This window comes from Alternaria atra, assembly GCF_907166805.1.
Source record: "Alternaria atra isolate CS162 genome assembly, contig: 30, whole genome shotgun sequence".
In the NCBI taxonomy this organism is placed as follows: domain Eukaryota; kingdom Fungi; phylum Ascomycota; class Dothideomycetes; order Pleosporales; family Pleosporaceae; genus Alternaria; species Alternaria atra.
The window spans coordinates 118,364-134,523 of NW_025091329.1; the positions used below are offsets into that span (position 1 = coordinate 118,364).

General features: G+C 49.4%; 5 protein-coding genes across 5 annotated transcripts; 3 read left to right on the forward strand and 2 right to left on the reverse strand.

Annotated features, from left to right (window-relative positions):
- Positions 1–910: 910 nt before the first annotated feature.
- ALTATR162_LOCUS9429 (uncharacterized protein) lies at positions 911–1,835 on the forward strand (the record flags this gene model as incomplete). The annotated part of the gene is made up of 2 exons (XM_043317063.1): positions 911–1,469; positions 1,519–1,835. The coding sequence occupies 2 exons, from the start codon at positions 911–913 to the stop codon at positions 1,833–1,835; spliced, it is 876 nt and encodes a 291-aa protein (XP_043172998.1).
- Positions 1,836–2,532: 697 nt separating this feature from the next.
- ALTATR162_LOCUS9430 (uncharacterized protein) lies at positions 2,533–4,245 on the reverse strand (the record flags this gene model as incomplete). The annotated part of the gene is made up of 1 exon (XM_043317064.1): positions 2,533–4,245. One exon carries the CDS (start codon positions 4,243–4,245, stop codon positions 2,533–2,535), a length of 1,713 nt encoding a protein of 570 aa, XP_043172999.1.
- Positions 4,246–5,386: 1,141 nt separating this feature from the next.
- On the reverse strand, positions 5,387–6,112 carry ALTATR162_LOCUS9431 (uncharacterized protein; the record flags this gene model as incomplete). Its single annotated transcript, XM_043317065.1, has 2 exons — positions 5,387–5,762; positions 5,868–6,112. 2 exons carry the CDS (start codon positions 6,110–6,112, stop codon positions 5,387–5,389), a joined length of 621 nt encoding a protein of 206 aa, XP_043173000.1.
- Positions 6,113–8,325: 2,213 nt separating this feature from the next.
- ALTATR162_LOCUS9432 (uncharacterized protein) lies at positions 8,326–10,547 on the forward strand (the record flags this gene model as incomplete). Its single annotated transcript, XM_043317066.1, has 6 exons — positions 8,326–8,336; positions 8,425–9,059; positions 9,335–9,452; positions 9,505–9,559; positions 9,637–10,112; positions 10,166–10,547. The coding sequence occupies 6 exons, from the start codon at positions 8,326–8,328 to the stop codon at positions 10,545–10,547; spliced, it is 1,677 nt and encodes a 558-aa protein (XP_043173001.1).
- A 3,690-nt stretch (positions 10,548–14,237) lies between these two features.
- Positions 14,238–15,941, forward strand: ALTATR162_LOCUS9433 (uncharacterized protein; the record flags this gene model as incomplete). The annotated part of the gene is made up of 1 exon (XM_043317067.1): positions 14,238–15,941. One exon carries the CDS (start codon positions 14,238–14,240, stop codon positions 15,939–15,941), a length of 1,704 nt encoding a protein of 567 aa, XP_043173002.1.
- Between the last annotated feature and the right edge of the window lie 219 nt (positions 15,942–16,160).

A 16,160-nucleotide genomic window follows, 5' to 3' on the forward strand; every position in this document is an offset into this window, starting at 1 on the left:
TCCAACATCACAGGAATACCAAGAAGAGGTACTATTGGATGCTCTGCCCCAAATTTTCTGCGAAGCTCTGCGAATCACCCGCTATTTAGGCTTTAAGTATCTGTAGGTCGATTCACTTTGCATCATATAAGACTCGATACCTGACTGGACGGCTGAGGCGAGCATGATTTCTAACGTCTACAGTAACGCTGTCTGTGTGATTGCATTCCTGTTTCCACCTCATGTAGGCTCTACTGAAAACCAATTTACGACCAAAAGGTGGAGCGAACAGTCTCTTCAGGCTCGAACGCGAAGGCCAGATACTCAAATCCGAAACGATCACCGACCGTTAACACCCTGCATTATTCGAGAGCCCACCGAAACAAGAATGGGTATCTATATTGGCTCTTGCGAAGAGGGGGAATGTTCAAGGTTGGAAGCTGAGAACTGGCCATGGTCCTCTAGAGCATGGACGTTCCAAGAGCATATTTTGAGTGCTCGCACCATCCTCTATGGCCACCGTACGATCATGTGGGATCGCGTGGAAATCTTTTGTGACGAGCTGACTGGAACCGTTTTGGCTCCGGGCTCTAATACCCGACAGCGACTCAGCAGAGCTGGTAGAAAAGCCAATGCAAGCTGCGGCGCAGGAGACAACTCGGAAACCATTCGTATCTAGAAAAAGTTCTTAGCGGACTATAGAGCCTTTCGATTCTAGGTGATTCTGGTAGAGGACTATAGAAGGAGAGACCTTACAAAGCCAAGTGATAGGATCATGGCTTTTTCTGGAGTAGCACGGTCTTATCAAGCCGAACACGGCTCGATTTACCTCGCAGGAATGTGGAAAGAACATTTTCCATTGGCTCTTCTGTCGTACCACGTGTGGGACATTAGGTATGAAGTAAGCGCCAAGCCTCTCGCGACAGACCTCATGGAGCCGCCATCGGAATCAGTGCCTACGTGGTCATGGTTCGCAAGCCCCATCTACCTCCGCTGGGTGACCTATTTTGCCGACGACCTGTACTCCGGGACGAGTCAGTTGTTGTTCTTTACCAAGTTATCGCAGTTTAGGTGGTGTAAATTGCCTATCGATCACGTCCCACCAACGGCTTATCATGACTTCGATGGCTTACAGATCACACTTGAGCTTGCAACGTACACTACTACAGTCCTGCCATTCTGGTCACACGATGCAAGGGAAATGAACTGCGAAAGCCTAGGTACACAGTTAGCTTCTCTACTCGGCGTTAGCAGAGGTGATGTGACAGCTCTCTATATTTGCGATGATCTCAAGGAAATTGATCAACCTCCAACCAAGATCTACATAGCTCTTGTGGGTGGGGGGCGGGATAAGGATAAAAAGTGTCACCTTTTCGAAGGACTAGCGTTGGCACCTGGAACAGAGAAGGAAACTTACAAGCGAGTGGGCTACTGGTCCGGGTCGGTCCGATGTGAAGACAAGTATACACCAGTTTTCCGTAGGGCAATTTGTAAGTGTCGCTACAATAACTGCATTTGAGGCATACACTGACTTCTTAGACTCACATTTAGACATTTCAGACCCGAATGACGAAGACCTGGTGGGCGATAGCGAAAGTGAAGATGTTGAATATGCTAACTTCTTACACACATATTCAGACGATTCATACTCAGGTGACAAGGGCCTAGATGACGGTAGCGAAAGTGAATATGTCTCGGCGACGGACGACGGAGAGTTCATCAATGACGGTGAGAATGAAGACTCAACATTAAGCTCAAGTGAAAGCACTTCGAGTCTTTGTGAGATGAGACAAGGCCAGGGATCTGCATTCCTACGCCTCGAAGGGGCAAAGACAGAGACTCTAACTCTTATCTGAGCACCCGTTCTAGGATCTGAGCAGAATGATAAGTCCGCCAGCGTATGAATAGTTTCTTCTCGTCTAACTTAGGCATAGACCCTTCGACCTGTTAATTCGCAATTAGGAACATGATCTGGAAGAATGCCAAATCAGCCAGAGCCGACGACAAGTAAGCAACAATTGGTGAATGGATCCAGGATGGTGGAATGTAGATTGAGTTTGCCGGTCGCGTGCGAATTCGCGCATCGACTGCAAAGAGAGCTTGGAATGTATCATGGAGTTCAAGAGACTAATTGGGTAAGGGGCAAACGCTCTCTGTATTTCGTTGGGCGAGAATAGCGTAGCGGAAAGGCGATCTCTTTGTATTGGGAAGTAGTAGCAATGTCATCGAGTATACATCAGGAACAGCTGTACCGTTGGGGACTGAAGAGAGACACGATGCAACAACCTATAGACACGGAATACAAGTATGATACCCTAAGAATCATGATCTACATATGAAAATGTTTCTGGGGCTGGACTCTTGGCACCAAGGTTGTGGAACTGTTTACGATTCAGTGGAGATGCATGGCTGTTCCGCTTTTTCTGAAGCCAAGAAGGGCAAAATGAAGAATGAGTTGAAAATACATATAGCGAAAAGGAACTAAGATGCCTCGAAGCTTGGTTTGAAGATGGACAGGCTCTGCCGATGACGGCCTACACGGTAGCCACTCGCTCAGTAGTGCAGCGCAAAATCCCTGGGCTGCTTCTTCCCCTTCTTCCACGCAGTACTCTCACTCGTCTCATTGACCTTCTTCGCCAACTCCACATTGAACTCAGTGACCACACCCTTCGCAACCGGCTTCCCAAGGTTATCAGTCATCGGTCTAACAACATCGCACCTAACCGCCTGTGCAGGACTCATACGCTCCATCTTCGTGTTGTTGGTCTGTATGAAGAGCCTCTCACGCGAGTCCGCACCAGTATACGGCTTCCACTCAACAGCACGGTTGGCGCGGTCAGTGTTGGGGTCCAAATTGCGGATGAAACTGATCCAGTAGCTACGCACCTGAGAGATGATGGGTGCGTTGGTGGTGAAGTAGCTTGGGGGCTCGCCGCCGTCAGTGCGGTTTACGCCCCAGAAAGCGTATGCGTTGACAGTGTGCCAGGCGCCGTAGCCGACTGCCTCGTCGGCTGGGTCTTGCACGGCGTATTTATAGTTGTATGTTGGTACGCCGTCGCGTGCGATCGCGTTCTGGATGTTGCGTGTTGGGCAGTGGGTTCCGATGTCGCCGATAGCGTCGGCGGCGTGGCGCCAGTAGAGTCCCTTGCCGGGGAAAGAGGGTTTGGTGGGCTTCATGTAAAGATCGTCGATGATGGAGATGGAAGAGTTGCTCAGACTTGGGTCCTGGTTCGCTACCCATTTGACTGCATCGGCTATTGTGTTAAGATCCTCCGGTGCGTTGTACTTTGTGCCCTCTTGAGCGCAGGTACCCATGATTGTGGGTACCTTGGCGTACTTGCCTTGGTCGAAGAGGTTCACGAGCGAGTCGGTGTACAGATCGCCGTCGATGTTGGGGTTGAACCAGCAGTTGGAAGAGCGGATGGCCGACTCGTTGAGTGCACGGAGGCAGGAGAGACCGTCCGTCGCATTGGCGCAACCCTTGTCTTCAAGCAGGCACTGATATTGCTCCTCGCCCAGCTCCGGAGTGCGCATAGTGACCCAGCCGCCCGACTCCATAATGCCGCCAGCAAACAGCTCCTTGCCTGTGTTTGCTGCCAGCATGAGCGCAACAGAAGACCCACCAGCGCTGACACCATCAAGGACAACGTGATTTGGGTCGCCACCAAACTGATCGATGTGCTCCTTCACCCACTCGAGCAGCTTGATCTGGTCGCGTAGTCCAGCATTAACGTCACCGCCTCCTGCTTTCACCGCTTCGCTGCTGAGAAAACCGTACAAGCCTACGCGGTAGCTGAACTGAACGAATACGACCTGGCCCTCTGCTACGATGTCTGTAGGATCCCAGTTTGCACTCGACTGCGACGAGAAGCCACCTCCCTGGAAGAATACCACAACCGGCAGCTTAGAGTCCTTACGGGCTTTGGAAGGCGCATACACGCTCAGGTAAAGACAGTCTTCCGCAATGGTGAAGCGGTCGTTGGTTCCAGATACGGTCCAGTCATCTGGACGGCTGGGTGGACATGTTGCACCGTGTCTAGTGGCGTTGATGAGACCGGAGACGATAGGGTCCTGCGGTGCTGCGAAGCGTCGCTCGCCAGTAGGTGGCGCTGCATACTGGATACCTTTCCAGGCAGATACTTCGAGCTCGGAGTCAACGACGGCACCTTGGTACTTTGCGTAGCCCACATCGACGAGAGTGTTAACGGCGTGCGCGACCGAAGACAAGCCCGCTCCGGCGGCGAGCAACTGGTGAAAATGCTTCATCTTCAAGATGATCACTTGCAAGAAAGAAATGAATGTAATTGAGCGATTCTCTGATAAAGAGTGGATACGTGCGCAAAGGCACGAAGGCTGAAAAGAGTGGATGAAGTATGAACTGGCTGAGGCATCCTCTACCGCCTCCATATAGTGGCCATTTAAACCTACCCCTTCGGATCTTCATGGAAGCGTATGAAACATATTAAGCCCGTTATAGCTGAGATAACATATACATGTTGCGTTCGGTCCGCACGCAGAATGAAGGTGGAAATTGTGGGCTCATGCCGCTGCGTTATTCAGAATCGGGCCGTCGAGGAAGGCAACCATAGAGTTGTTTCACGGTGGCATGGCAGAGTGGATGGAACTCAACCTAGCCTGAAGCAGGAACAGGCCATGACTCTCAGGGTCTTTGCTTGAGGGCCGATCATGTTCGTCCGCAAATCTCGGTGTTCGGTCCGCTACAGTGTGATGTGCGATGGTGTTGATGCGAAAATGCGTAGGTGCTAACGCGCGGGGATGCCAACTTAGACGCACTAAACACGGTTATGTAAGCACTCTAAGAGATTAAGAGGATCGCCAAGCTGCACGTAAATTTGAGTCCGGAACATTTACATCGTGTTTCCGTCCACAACGCAAACCCAACAACAGATTTTCAAGGTCTAAAAGCCCGTTATAAACGCCGTAAATTTTTCTCCATCACCCACATACTGTAGAGTCAAAGACCTCTCTAAAACGCGTCTGCAAACCATCGAGGCAATTGCGTTGCCGCCACCACCCTCCATACTGTGGCGTTATATGCCGAGACCAGAACGGGTAGCCTCTGGCAAGAAAATGCTCTCGATATACACGTTGCGTGTACTCTGCATAACATCCACCGTCATAACCCAGCGGTCTCCAGTCTCTGTTACATGCGTCGGCCCTTCCTTCATTGGGTGTAGCGGGTGTATCGGTCCATCTCTTCGACCTTTTCGTGAATTTGGATCGTCGATTACGGCCACGTGTGGGCGCTGGCTGGATTCTGACATACGGAGCCATGTCGTTGTGAAAGTAGATGTCAACCAAGGCAAACAAGGCGCAAATACTCTTGGCGTAATGCTTCGGTAGACTCGGACGCTCGATTTTGATCCATTCTGCTAGGCTTCTGACCTCATCGAATTCCCAAGTTGTCCATAACGAAAAAAAGGCTTCGAAGTTTGCGCTTGAAGCTTTTTCTTGCCCCATACAGCTTCCGGATCTCGGTGTAGAGTTGCAACCGAAGAAAGGCACGAAGTATACGATGATGTTCGACTTTGGACAAGGTGTCGGTACCGAAGCGAGGCAGCTCCCCCATCCTATACCCCATCATAGACCGCGCTGCAGCGTTGCCAATTGTCATCTTAACGAACTGATCAGTCAGGGTGTCCGCATCGAGTAAGCATGTCTGGTACTCTTGGAGAACGGCGAGGGCCTGGGTAGAGCTGTCCGCGGATACGCGTGGGTTCTCGTCGACAAGGTTACTTCTTAGGAACTCTGCCAGCTGCTGTCTTGGACAAAGGTTGTTCGTATGCGTCGATAGTAAGGCCGTCGTGGTTAGGATTTGCTGAAGCTGACTAGCGAGATAACGGTTCTGTCTGACCGCTCTGAACTACGTATTGAAGTTGCAGCGCACCAAGTCGCCAATTTCTGGGTGTTCGAGAAGTGTGTAATAAGCATCAAAGTGCTTGTTGATGATGAGGAGCTCCAGGATGTAGCAGCGCAGTTCAGTCGGCAGGTCGAGCATTAGCTGCAAGCCGTGGTAATCCGCATCGCGAGGTTCAGGCGCTGCTGCTGAGTCTCCATGCTGATGCTGCGATACAACATGAGCTTCTGAACCGTCGACCTCGCGTACGTACATCGTAGGAGTCCAGTTGCGTCGAGAATGAAGGAGACTCATGGGAGCTGGTAAATCGCAGATGTACCGGGAAGGCGATGGTTGGGTTTGTGCGCGCCAACAGATCCCTACTGCGATGAACCATGGTAAGCAAGGAGCCACTCACGACTACTACAATCTAGATGACCATCGGACAAAAAATACTCCTGAATGAGAGAAGTCGTGACACCACACATTATGTGCTTCCTTGTTCCAGTTCAAGTGACACGTACCAACAAGACATCAAGTAGAGCGATGCTTCTAAATAACATTTTACTGTTGCGCATAGTCTAACATTTCATTGTGGTGTTGCGCTACGTCGCTGTAAAGTTGTTTTATTAGGGTTTGCCGGTCCGCTCACTCGTGAAACACGTTCTTCGTGTGTATGTAACGTTATTAGAAGACAGATATTGAATTGTTTATTCTACAGCCCGCTACTATTCAAAAGAGTGTGCTATCAGCGACTCAAGCTACCCTTGCAGAGACCTTGCCACGATGTTTAGAACCTCGATGCGCATCCTATAGTTCTGACTTCATCACGACCGCTCGATCTGAACTCCGCGCTCACAGGATTCTCAAAATTGCTCACATCAAGGCTTAGGAGCCTTCTCTTTCTGCGTTGCTCTCTCGCTTTGTGGATATTATGTCTTCCTACTACTTCACACCCTCACAATAACGACGAAACAAACACATCTGTTAGCTCGAATCAATCTGCATTATCCAAAAGCTGGAATTCTAAGATGTAGCAGCCAACTGATTTGATAAGTCGAACACCCGCTGCAAGCGCTGATTATTCTCATAGTCAGATTTAGACGCCGCTGACGATTTTCAATGCTTACTTGCTAAGACTAATAAGTAAGCTACATGATGAAAAGATTACATAGAAAAGGCGTAATGCGCGTGCGAGGGAGAGGGAAGAGCGCGATCGACTAAAGGCTAAGAAGGCTAAGAAAGTTGCTAAACACAAAACTCAAAACAACGTTAGAAAGAGAAGCATAACTATGCAAAAACTTTACTGTTGTCTAAAAGAGGCAGGGGCGGAGCTTCAAACCCTCTTGCAAGGGCTAACAAGCGCATGCGTAGTACTGTAGATAGGTCTTCTGCTGCTAAGCACTCTCTAGCTCCTCTATCTAAAATCGACTCCCGCGGTCGCTACATTAATCGGCCTAGTGGACATGTATAAGAAAATCTCATCGCAAGCATAACTATAGTGCTCTAAATTATTTCGTAAGAATAGCTTCTATATGTGGCTCCACAGTCTTGTCTTTTGTTGAGCTGATATGGCGCACCCCACGCATTACGCGGAGAGACATGTTAACGGGCCCGTCCTCATGAGGAATGTGCATGATTACCACGTCAACATTGCTATGTCCTTGAGGCGACCCAGTATGCCGTTTACCTTGGAGCGTGCTCCCGAGGATCGGAAAGATAAGCCGTGACGAATCACGTTCCTTGTAGCCATCCGCACGGCCCCTCCCTTTGCCAATCAAATCTCAGTACCTCCCAAGCGCCGCTTCCCAACTTGGATCTATTGCACAGTTTTCCACTTGAAAACTACTGCAATCCTCATGGAAACCAGTTCCGGTCCAGTCTCACAGAGCCGAGAGAAGCGGGCACTTGAGCATTCTGTGACCAATAAAGCAGCTGCTACTATGGGAATACTGGTGAAACTCCACAGACGAAAGCCTTTAAATTAGAGGCATACATCATCCATCTAGGGTGTTGAGTCGGGCGACCAAGTGGATAGCGTTTATTCAATCTAGGGTGTATCTACGATCACTGTGACGTATACAGCCCGGCGCAGATAGGGTAAGATGATCGCTACGCCAGGCCTGCCCTGTTTCTAACGTGAGACATATGCGAAAGGGTGCCGATGTACACTTGAGTACAACCGGCGACTTAATTTTAGCGTAACAATTCATTATTGACAACGTTGCCTCACTAAACTGCGAGTCAGTTTCACACACAAAAGTCGATTCCGTCTACTTTTGCGCAAGAAATCCGCTACTACTTCTGGACGAGATACACGCTTAGCGGTCCAAGATCGTTGCCTATGCGTACATTGAACGAAATCGTAGGCATTGGGGCATGTGAACCATGCCGTGGACGCGTTACAAAGGTACATACCTAGGATATTTTCTATGTCAACATGTATGGTGCCACTGACCTAAATGCTAGTGCTCGGCCGAGCACCCGACATGTTCAGAGTGTAGGAAACGGCATACACGCTGTCTTTATTCCGAACCGATTGCTAGAGAGCCTACAACACATCCGCGGCCAGATACTAATGCTCCAAGGAAGCCTAAGGCAGCTTATGTGCTTTTCGGCGAACATGTCCGACTGGATCCAGCACTTAGCGGAGTTCCTCTTGCGGACATCGAAAAGGCAATTGAGAGGCGCTGGAGAGAGCTCCCACAAGAGGAGCGAGTGAATAAGTGGGAAAGACCGGCCTCTCTAAGGCTGCAAGATTATCAGAAGAAGCTCAAGAAATATGAGCAAACAGAGCACTTTCAAACGTACCAAACGTACCTGGAAGCGTTCGAGGAACGACAACACAGCCCGGAGATACGACCGGACAGTAAAGCTTCATTCACCTCTGCAACCGCACCTTCTGTCCCGCAACCTGTTCACACGGAACAGGAAGATCCCGATAGCGACCAACATATGATCTTTGGCACATACGGCCCTGATTCTGAGGGTCAGTCACATGACGCGGCATCACCCGTTAGATGTGGAATGGTGGAAGTGCGCAACTATTTGACTATTCGGGGTATCAACCCACATCTGATCAGAGTCAAACCCTATCCAACAGAGGGCACAACCACTCAAGCTGTTGAAGACTTTCTCAATGGCACAGGTGCACTCCTTCATCTATGGAATCGGGAGGAGGCCATGGACCTCATCAGATCCGTTTACCGCCCAGAGAACGATGGTACGCCTTTGCACGCGATTGAACTCTTTGCAATGGCAGCAGTCGGGAGCTGTTGCGACGGGGATATTTCTAAATCATTCTCCCCAACGCAATTTCTGGAACATTTTTTGTGCCTGTTATCTTCAACCTCTGCTATATCTGAGCTGCGCTACATGCGAGTTTTTTGTTGTCTGGCAATTATCCGTTTCTCTGACAACGTGGAGAGCGCAAGAAACCTGATATGTGAGCAATCTATATCGCTACGAATCTATACATGAAAAACTGACAACTAGAAGTGGCAGCACTCAACTTGGGGAGGCAGCAGTTCATTTCTCTGTCGTATCTAAACAATGCCACTGAAGAGCAATTACAGTACTGGTGGAACGTATTTCGAAGCGTCCTCTTTCTAGAAAGGTCTGGGTATTCTATGTTCGCTCCCCTGGCTTGAGCACTAACATGCTTTTAGCTGGTTCGCATACAATACAAATCTCGAATCACGAGTTACGCACGAGGATCTGAATGTACGATATATACCATTACACCAAGCAACCTACTCCACCTTTTCTTCTATCTTGGACTGTCTACTAACAATGGGCAGTTATATCATGCTCCCTCTTCACAAGCTGAGAATGAGCCAGCAACCTTGCACGAACATATTCTCAAACTCGGCCAACTAAGCGCGTATATAGCGCTTGACCTTAAGACCGCAGCCCTGCTAAAGTCAGAGCAAGTGCGAGCTCACCTCGGGTCCCTTAATGAATGGCACCGTAAGCTCCCACCGCCAATGCAATTGAGTCGGCTCAGTCTTACAAGTCCATTCACTACAAACTTGACCACGAAGCGGTCCCTGTTGCAAACTCATATCCTTTTCCTTGGTATATTCGTCGAGCCTTATCGGAAATACTTGGTCGACCTAGGGAGTTTCCGACTGAGCAATGAGCTGGTCGAATTTGATGGTTTGGAAGATCTGGAACATCTCGAAGAGCAATGCATTTTGGCGGCACGACAATCCGCCCGGGTGGCCTCGCTATTGCAAATCGACAATTTAGTTCGAGCCCACTGTTGGGTATCTATGTGTGTTAGCCCCCAAAAGGATCGTGATGACAAGATTGCTAATGCGAAACCAGCTACACGAGCTTCACTAGCTGCGCGATACTCCTCTTCAGCGCCTCACAGAAGCTCCTCGGGCTTTACGGCGAAGAAGTCGGCCAAGACCTCTCTTACGCATCCTCGCATCTCAATCTCCTCTCGCTGTGTAGTTACGACAACTCCATTGCGAGGAAGCTGTACACCCAACTCCAGATCGACTTCAATGAGATCAGAGAGGTCGCGGTTTCGCCAGTCTATCGTGAGATGAGAAACGCTCGTATCTTCGTCAAGGACCCGAGGCTTGTGCCACGCTCATATTACGACCCGGTCTTAGGTGCGGAGGAACTTAGTAAAGCTATAGTAGACTCTGCTAGGAGTATTATGGGTACTCTAAAAGCTACTACATTGTTGAAAGAGTAAAGATTCAGCACGTCCGCACCGTGGGTTGCCACTTGGTGCCCAGGGGCGCGTGATGTCCACGCGCACCAGAGCCAACCCCCTAAGTCCACACGCTACTCTCGTCGCTTAGTGGTAACGAATTGATCGAGCATCATCGATGTAAATTATGCTACGTCAAATGATAAGCAATTTTTGCAGACATAGAACGAGCGAGCGGAGGCGGGTGCGCCGCGGTGTCGAGACAGACATGATTGGTTGTGTGCAGATGACGGAGGATCAAAAATCCGAACAGGAGAATGCTAATGCCATGCCTATCGGATCGAGCAAGCAGCATTCTAGGCATGAAAATACAACCTGGAATGTGAGAGAGCTGTGATGTTCTTGAAGCTGTCTTGCTGGTTGGTAGAAGCATCACGCTTGCACGGAGTTCACCAGTGATGGTGTTTCTCCGAGCGCGAATCACGTATTAGCAAGGGTTTACAGTAAGCTACACATGGCTAATAAAATAGCGGTTGAATTGAGATAACATTCTGGAAAGAGCAAGAGGTCAACCTCTTGAGGACCGCATGAGAAGAGCCTTGGAGAAAACCTGCCAATACCTGCAACCGCCTCCACAGTTCATTGTCTATCTTTCGGCGAAGACAGCGGCAGTCAGATAGTCGTGATACAGTAACACTACATAGGACTGCTGAGCCCGAACACGTCATTGTGTTCTTTTTACCAACCAAAAACAATTCAGCTAAAAAATTGCAGGATAGTTCATCACAAACGAATATCGCATGTACTGCGACCATTCTTAGTGTCACTACTGCTCGAGCCATCCTCGTGCTGGGTAATAGTCGAATGTTTGCTGTTGGGGCGCGTATTTCGTATTCTTCTCATGCTCACCATCGCGACTATCTTGCGATCTATTCCCGAGTGGTAAACTCGGGTCGGAAGCATTGGATGGTCCAGGTTGTACCCATAGTTCTTGCATGTTGGCAAACGGTATGCCACAATCGAAGTGCGTGAAAAATGGACTGCCAAAGCCCATCGTTGCTGTGAGTTCGTGCAGCGGATAGAACGGGTGAGAATCACCTTGGCATACAGGCAGGTTCTCTAGTGCGTCGCGCTGAAGAGGCTGAGGGTCGAAAATATCACCGGTAATCGATTGGAATAAACTGCAGAGCGGTCGCAAATATCTCTACAGATCAAGATTTCGTTATGATTTTGACACTTCATAATCACCTCAATTTCTAGCAGGGCGTATACCAAGTTTAGCTCTGGCAACTCAGCAAACACCATATCATGCTTTGACGCATACATGCACACGGTTTTTCGGATTCCCAGTGACATGAGAATACTGTGGAAGCATACTGAAGGGGTTAGGTATCTACTAGACGCTCATCGAGCCGCTCTTTGGGCACAGGAGCTGCTCCATCATCTACACCTGCCATCGTCTAGTCTCTCTTTAGGGATGACAGGGTGCAGACTTGCATACCCTTCTATTTGGATTCTGCTCATGTCTTCCTCAAAGGCAACATTTAGATTGTGACAACAACCTTTTCGTTCATTCTTTTACTTACCCGCCATGCAATTGAAACAGGAAGACGTTGTGCTAATTAAGACGATTTGGCGTTCACAACCTAAGCGCTCGTTTCAAACATGCACATGCATGGATCTCTGCAACTCCACAGTCTGAGCGATACGCTTGGCGGATATGATAGCAGCGTTCCTCGCCACCTGGCAATGCAGAGTGTCATCTTATTCTCAACTATCCATGGGCATAAAGCTTTCCCACTTGTTGACATGTCCACGACACAACCTTTCCTTTTGACTGCCTCAGATAAGAAGCTATCACTCCCAGTATCCACGCGAGATGACGGCATAGTCACGTTCCATGGGCTTTGCGATAGTTGTCAGCGTTTCTTCCGTTCTTGGAACGTTGTCGATGTAGTGCAGTCATGTTTAGCACTACAAGTCCACGCATGCGAACCAATTTCTTTTTCTACCGTAGGGCATCTTTCGCAAGATTTTAGAGTGTCATCTCTGTGCTCTGGTACTCAGAGCATTGGAGCTCTTTCCAAACAAGAGCATCAAGAGTCGAAGCGACGCGCGTGTGTATCTGCGCGTTGTTGAGGGTGATGACTGCGTCGTGCTTCAGGTATCCCTGGGAAGCAAGACACCACCAGAAGATGGAGAGAGAAAAGATGGGGCGATTTTTTCTCTACGAAGGGTTCCTTGTAAGGAGACATTGTTGATTATTCACGAATGTTGCAACTAATCAAGCATAGACTCGGCGTCTAGTGATGCCTTCCAACAGCATACAACGACGAAACAAACTCATCTGCTGGCTCGAGAAAACCCGCATGTAGCTAAAAGCTGGATCAAAACCTGTCTTGCTGATCATCAACGCTGTCACACATTCCAACGAAACACGGTCAGCCCACATGAGAGGTTGGTTGCAAGCCGGAGTAGCGCAGAAGGTGATGGAGCCGAAGGTACGACAGATGGTTTTTTTCGCCTGCGATAACCTGTGTTTGAGTAGCAAGGAGCGGGCCGCCCACGACTATCGCGATTAAAAACACACAAATACGAGTAACCTCACATTGAACCTTATTCCATCTTATATTTTGTCGGCTTCCGTTCTCTCATCGTAGATACGCCAACGTCATTCCCAACCTCGCTCACCAGGTCATTTCTCGCTACGTGTTACTCTCGTGTCATCTCGCCTTCCTGTCAACTCTCTTCTCGTTCTTGTCACTATAAATATTAAAGCACAGATATTCTTCCATTTCAGGATGCATTTGCATAAGAACACCTGCAAAAGTGGGTGCGTTGCTGTGCCACATGGGCGGCTCGGCGGGCGGCTAGTAGGCGCCCACTCCCGTCGGTATACTCCTGGACTGATCTTGCCCAGATTGATTTCTGAACGAGCGCGTATAGATATTCATTGAAACAGCAAAGGTCTTGCTTTATTCCATCGCATCTCTCTGTTCACAGACCTCTACCATGCCTTCGTTCATGCAAGCGTTCCGCCACCACTCCGCTAGCGGGAGAGCGTCCTCTTCCAGTTCTTTATCAAAACCTACAACAACTTCCAAAGCATCAGTCCTTCTACATGGATTGTGCGAGCGATGCCGTAAGTTCGAGAGAGAGTGTAGTGCTTTAAACTGGTTGCAGAGACCTCATCGTCAGACCGCTCCGTCATGGCCTGTTTTACACTTGTGCACCGTGACTCAACTATCTCAGTCAGCACCAATTTGTCACTTTTGCAAGATGGTTCTTGCAAAATTGCAACACGGTGAACGCGGTATACGCCCTGCTGGCGACGCGGCCGTGTATTTGTGTCCAGAAACGAAAAACGGGACAAGTCTGTTACTCCGGCTGGTTGTTGAGAAGGACAAAGTAAAGAGTGCAGATAATGGGAGAACATTTGCTATATTCCAACTCCAGACTTATGATAGTAAGTTCGAAGATACTAAATCCTCAGTCATGGGCTGACGAACAAGAGCAGATAGCAACACAGGAGCGTTCAACAGCCATATCACATCGAAACAAGTACCAATTCAAGCGAGCGATAACATCCAAAAAGCTAAACAATGGCTACAAACTTGTCTTGGAGATCACGCAGGATGTCGAAAGTTCCACACTAGTTCCGTAGATAGCCCCCACCAAAGACCAACACGAGTGCTCGAAATCACCCCCAGCACTATTCGACTGCGTTGCAACATGCAGAACGAGCGCTTTGACTACCTCGTGCTGAGCTACATGTGGGGAACTAATCACACGCAACAACTTCGGCTCCTCCGATCCAACCTTAATTCCTTCCAAAAAGAGGTTCCACGCGCAGAGTTCGAAGCTTCCGATGTGTACAAAGAAGCGATCCGCGTCACTCTTGCTCTAGGCTACCAGTATATCTGGATAGATAGTCTAACCATCATCCAAGATTCACCGGAAGACTGGGCCTACGAAGCACGTCGCATGGCCATCGTCTACGGAAACGCAACTGCGAACCTCGCCTTTCTGTTTCCACCGCACTCGCCTAAGAAACCACGCCAACGCGATGACCCACGGGTTTGGAATCCATGCATCTTACGCGCTCCATCTTCGCAAGACCCAGGCGTATACATCGAACACACAAAATCTTCTTTACGCCGGGAATACTCCCCCAAGGAAAAAGCGCAAGACTGGCTCGTCCAGCGCGACTGGCCTCTCTTCAATCGCGCCTGGACATTCCAAGAGTACCTCCTCGCCCCACGTACCCTTCTTCTCGGCCATAAGAATCTCATGTGGCAGTGCTCAGAAGGCTTCTACGATGAACTCCTCGGTCCAATAGCATCCACACATCTCAACACGCCGCAAGATCCGAAACGAGGCAAGGATCGAGGGAAATCACGGTACTTTCCTGACAGCATACAGGAGATGAGTGCTTATGGGCGACGAGGTGCTTTGTCTGAACCCGCAGTTCTGTCCTTCATGATCGACTGGCAAAATCTAGTTGACGAGTATCGAAGTCGCAAGCTGTCGTTTGGCAAAGACAGAATCATGGCTTTTGCGGGTATAGCAAGGGCGTTCTCCAATCTAGGCCAACTGACTTACCTCGCGGGGTTATGGAAAGAAGTCCTACCTGTCGCTATGCTATGGTACGTTGACAAGAAGATGCCGCCGCTCGTGCGTCGCGAGAATTCATTACCAAATGGCGAGTTACCCACTTCGACATGGACAGCGGAGATCACAGAACCTGTTATACAAACCACACTACCGAGCTGGTCGTGGTTCTCAGTACCCATATATCGGTTCTATCAACTGTACTTTCTCTTTGCCGACGACGAGCTGTTTGTGAAGTGTAAGAGTAATTCCGACCCGAGGCTTGTGTGCTGGAAAGATATTTTCTGGGCCGAAGTGAAGAGTTTTAAGTTTACTGGTCATTCGCAAGATCGAGTGCCGGAGGCTAGTTTGTTCGACTTCGGAGGCTTGTCGGTTACGATTGCGACGTTAGTCCTGCCCGTGAAGGCGGATTGGCCAGCTGACATGGCGGCGCAAATGCGACGGCTGCAGTGTACTCGGGCCCTGCAAGGCGGTACCGCGGGTTCTTCTGGGCATAGCTGGAGCTGGGAGCCAGTGCTAGAGTACTATCCTGATGATCCAGCGGGTCGTGTCTCGCCACCTCGAAATGCCATATATGCGTTGATGGCAGAGTTCCAGGTCGTAAGGACAGCGGGGAGAAAGACTATACAGCGTCGCTTGGCTGGGCTGATGCTGGTACCTGGATGCAAAGAGGGGACCTGGAGGAGAGTGGGAGTGTGGAAGCTCAGGATCAATGTGTTAGATGTGCATGTCAATGGGGAGAATATCGCGGAAGTTGCGAAACGATGGAGAGATATGGATGTGGTGTCGTCAAAGTGGCAGCATGTGCTTATCACTATGACCTAATTTTAGGTCATGCGAGCTACCGAGCGAAGTATCTTAGTACTATCTGGGTGTTTCAGGGCGTTATCCATTTCAGGTAAGCTGACTAAGATATGAGCATACTGTACAGAAAGTATCTTTTCGATCAAAGACACTGTCATCTCTAGGAGAAATGATGAAATATCATATCTTTCCAACGTACGCCATTGTAGCCTTCGGCTGGACGTCCGTGAATACGTCGGG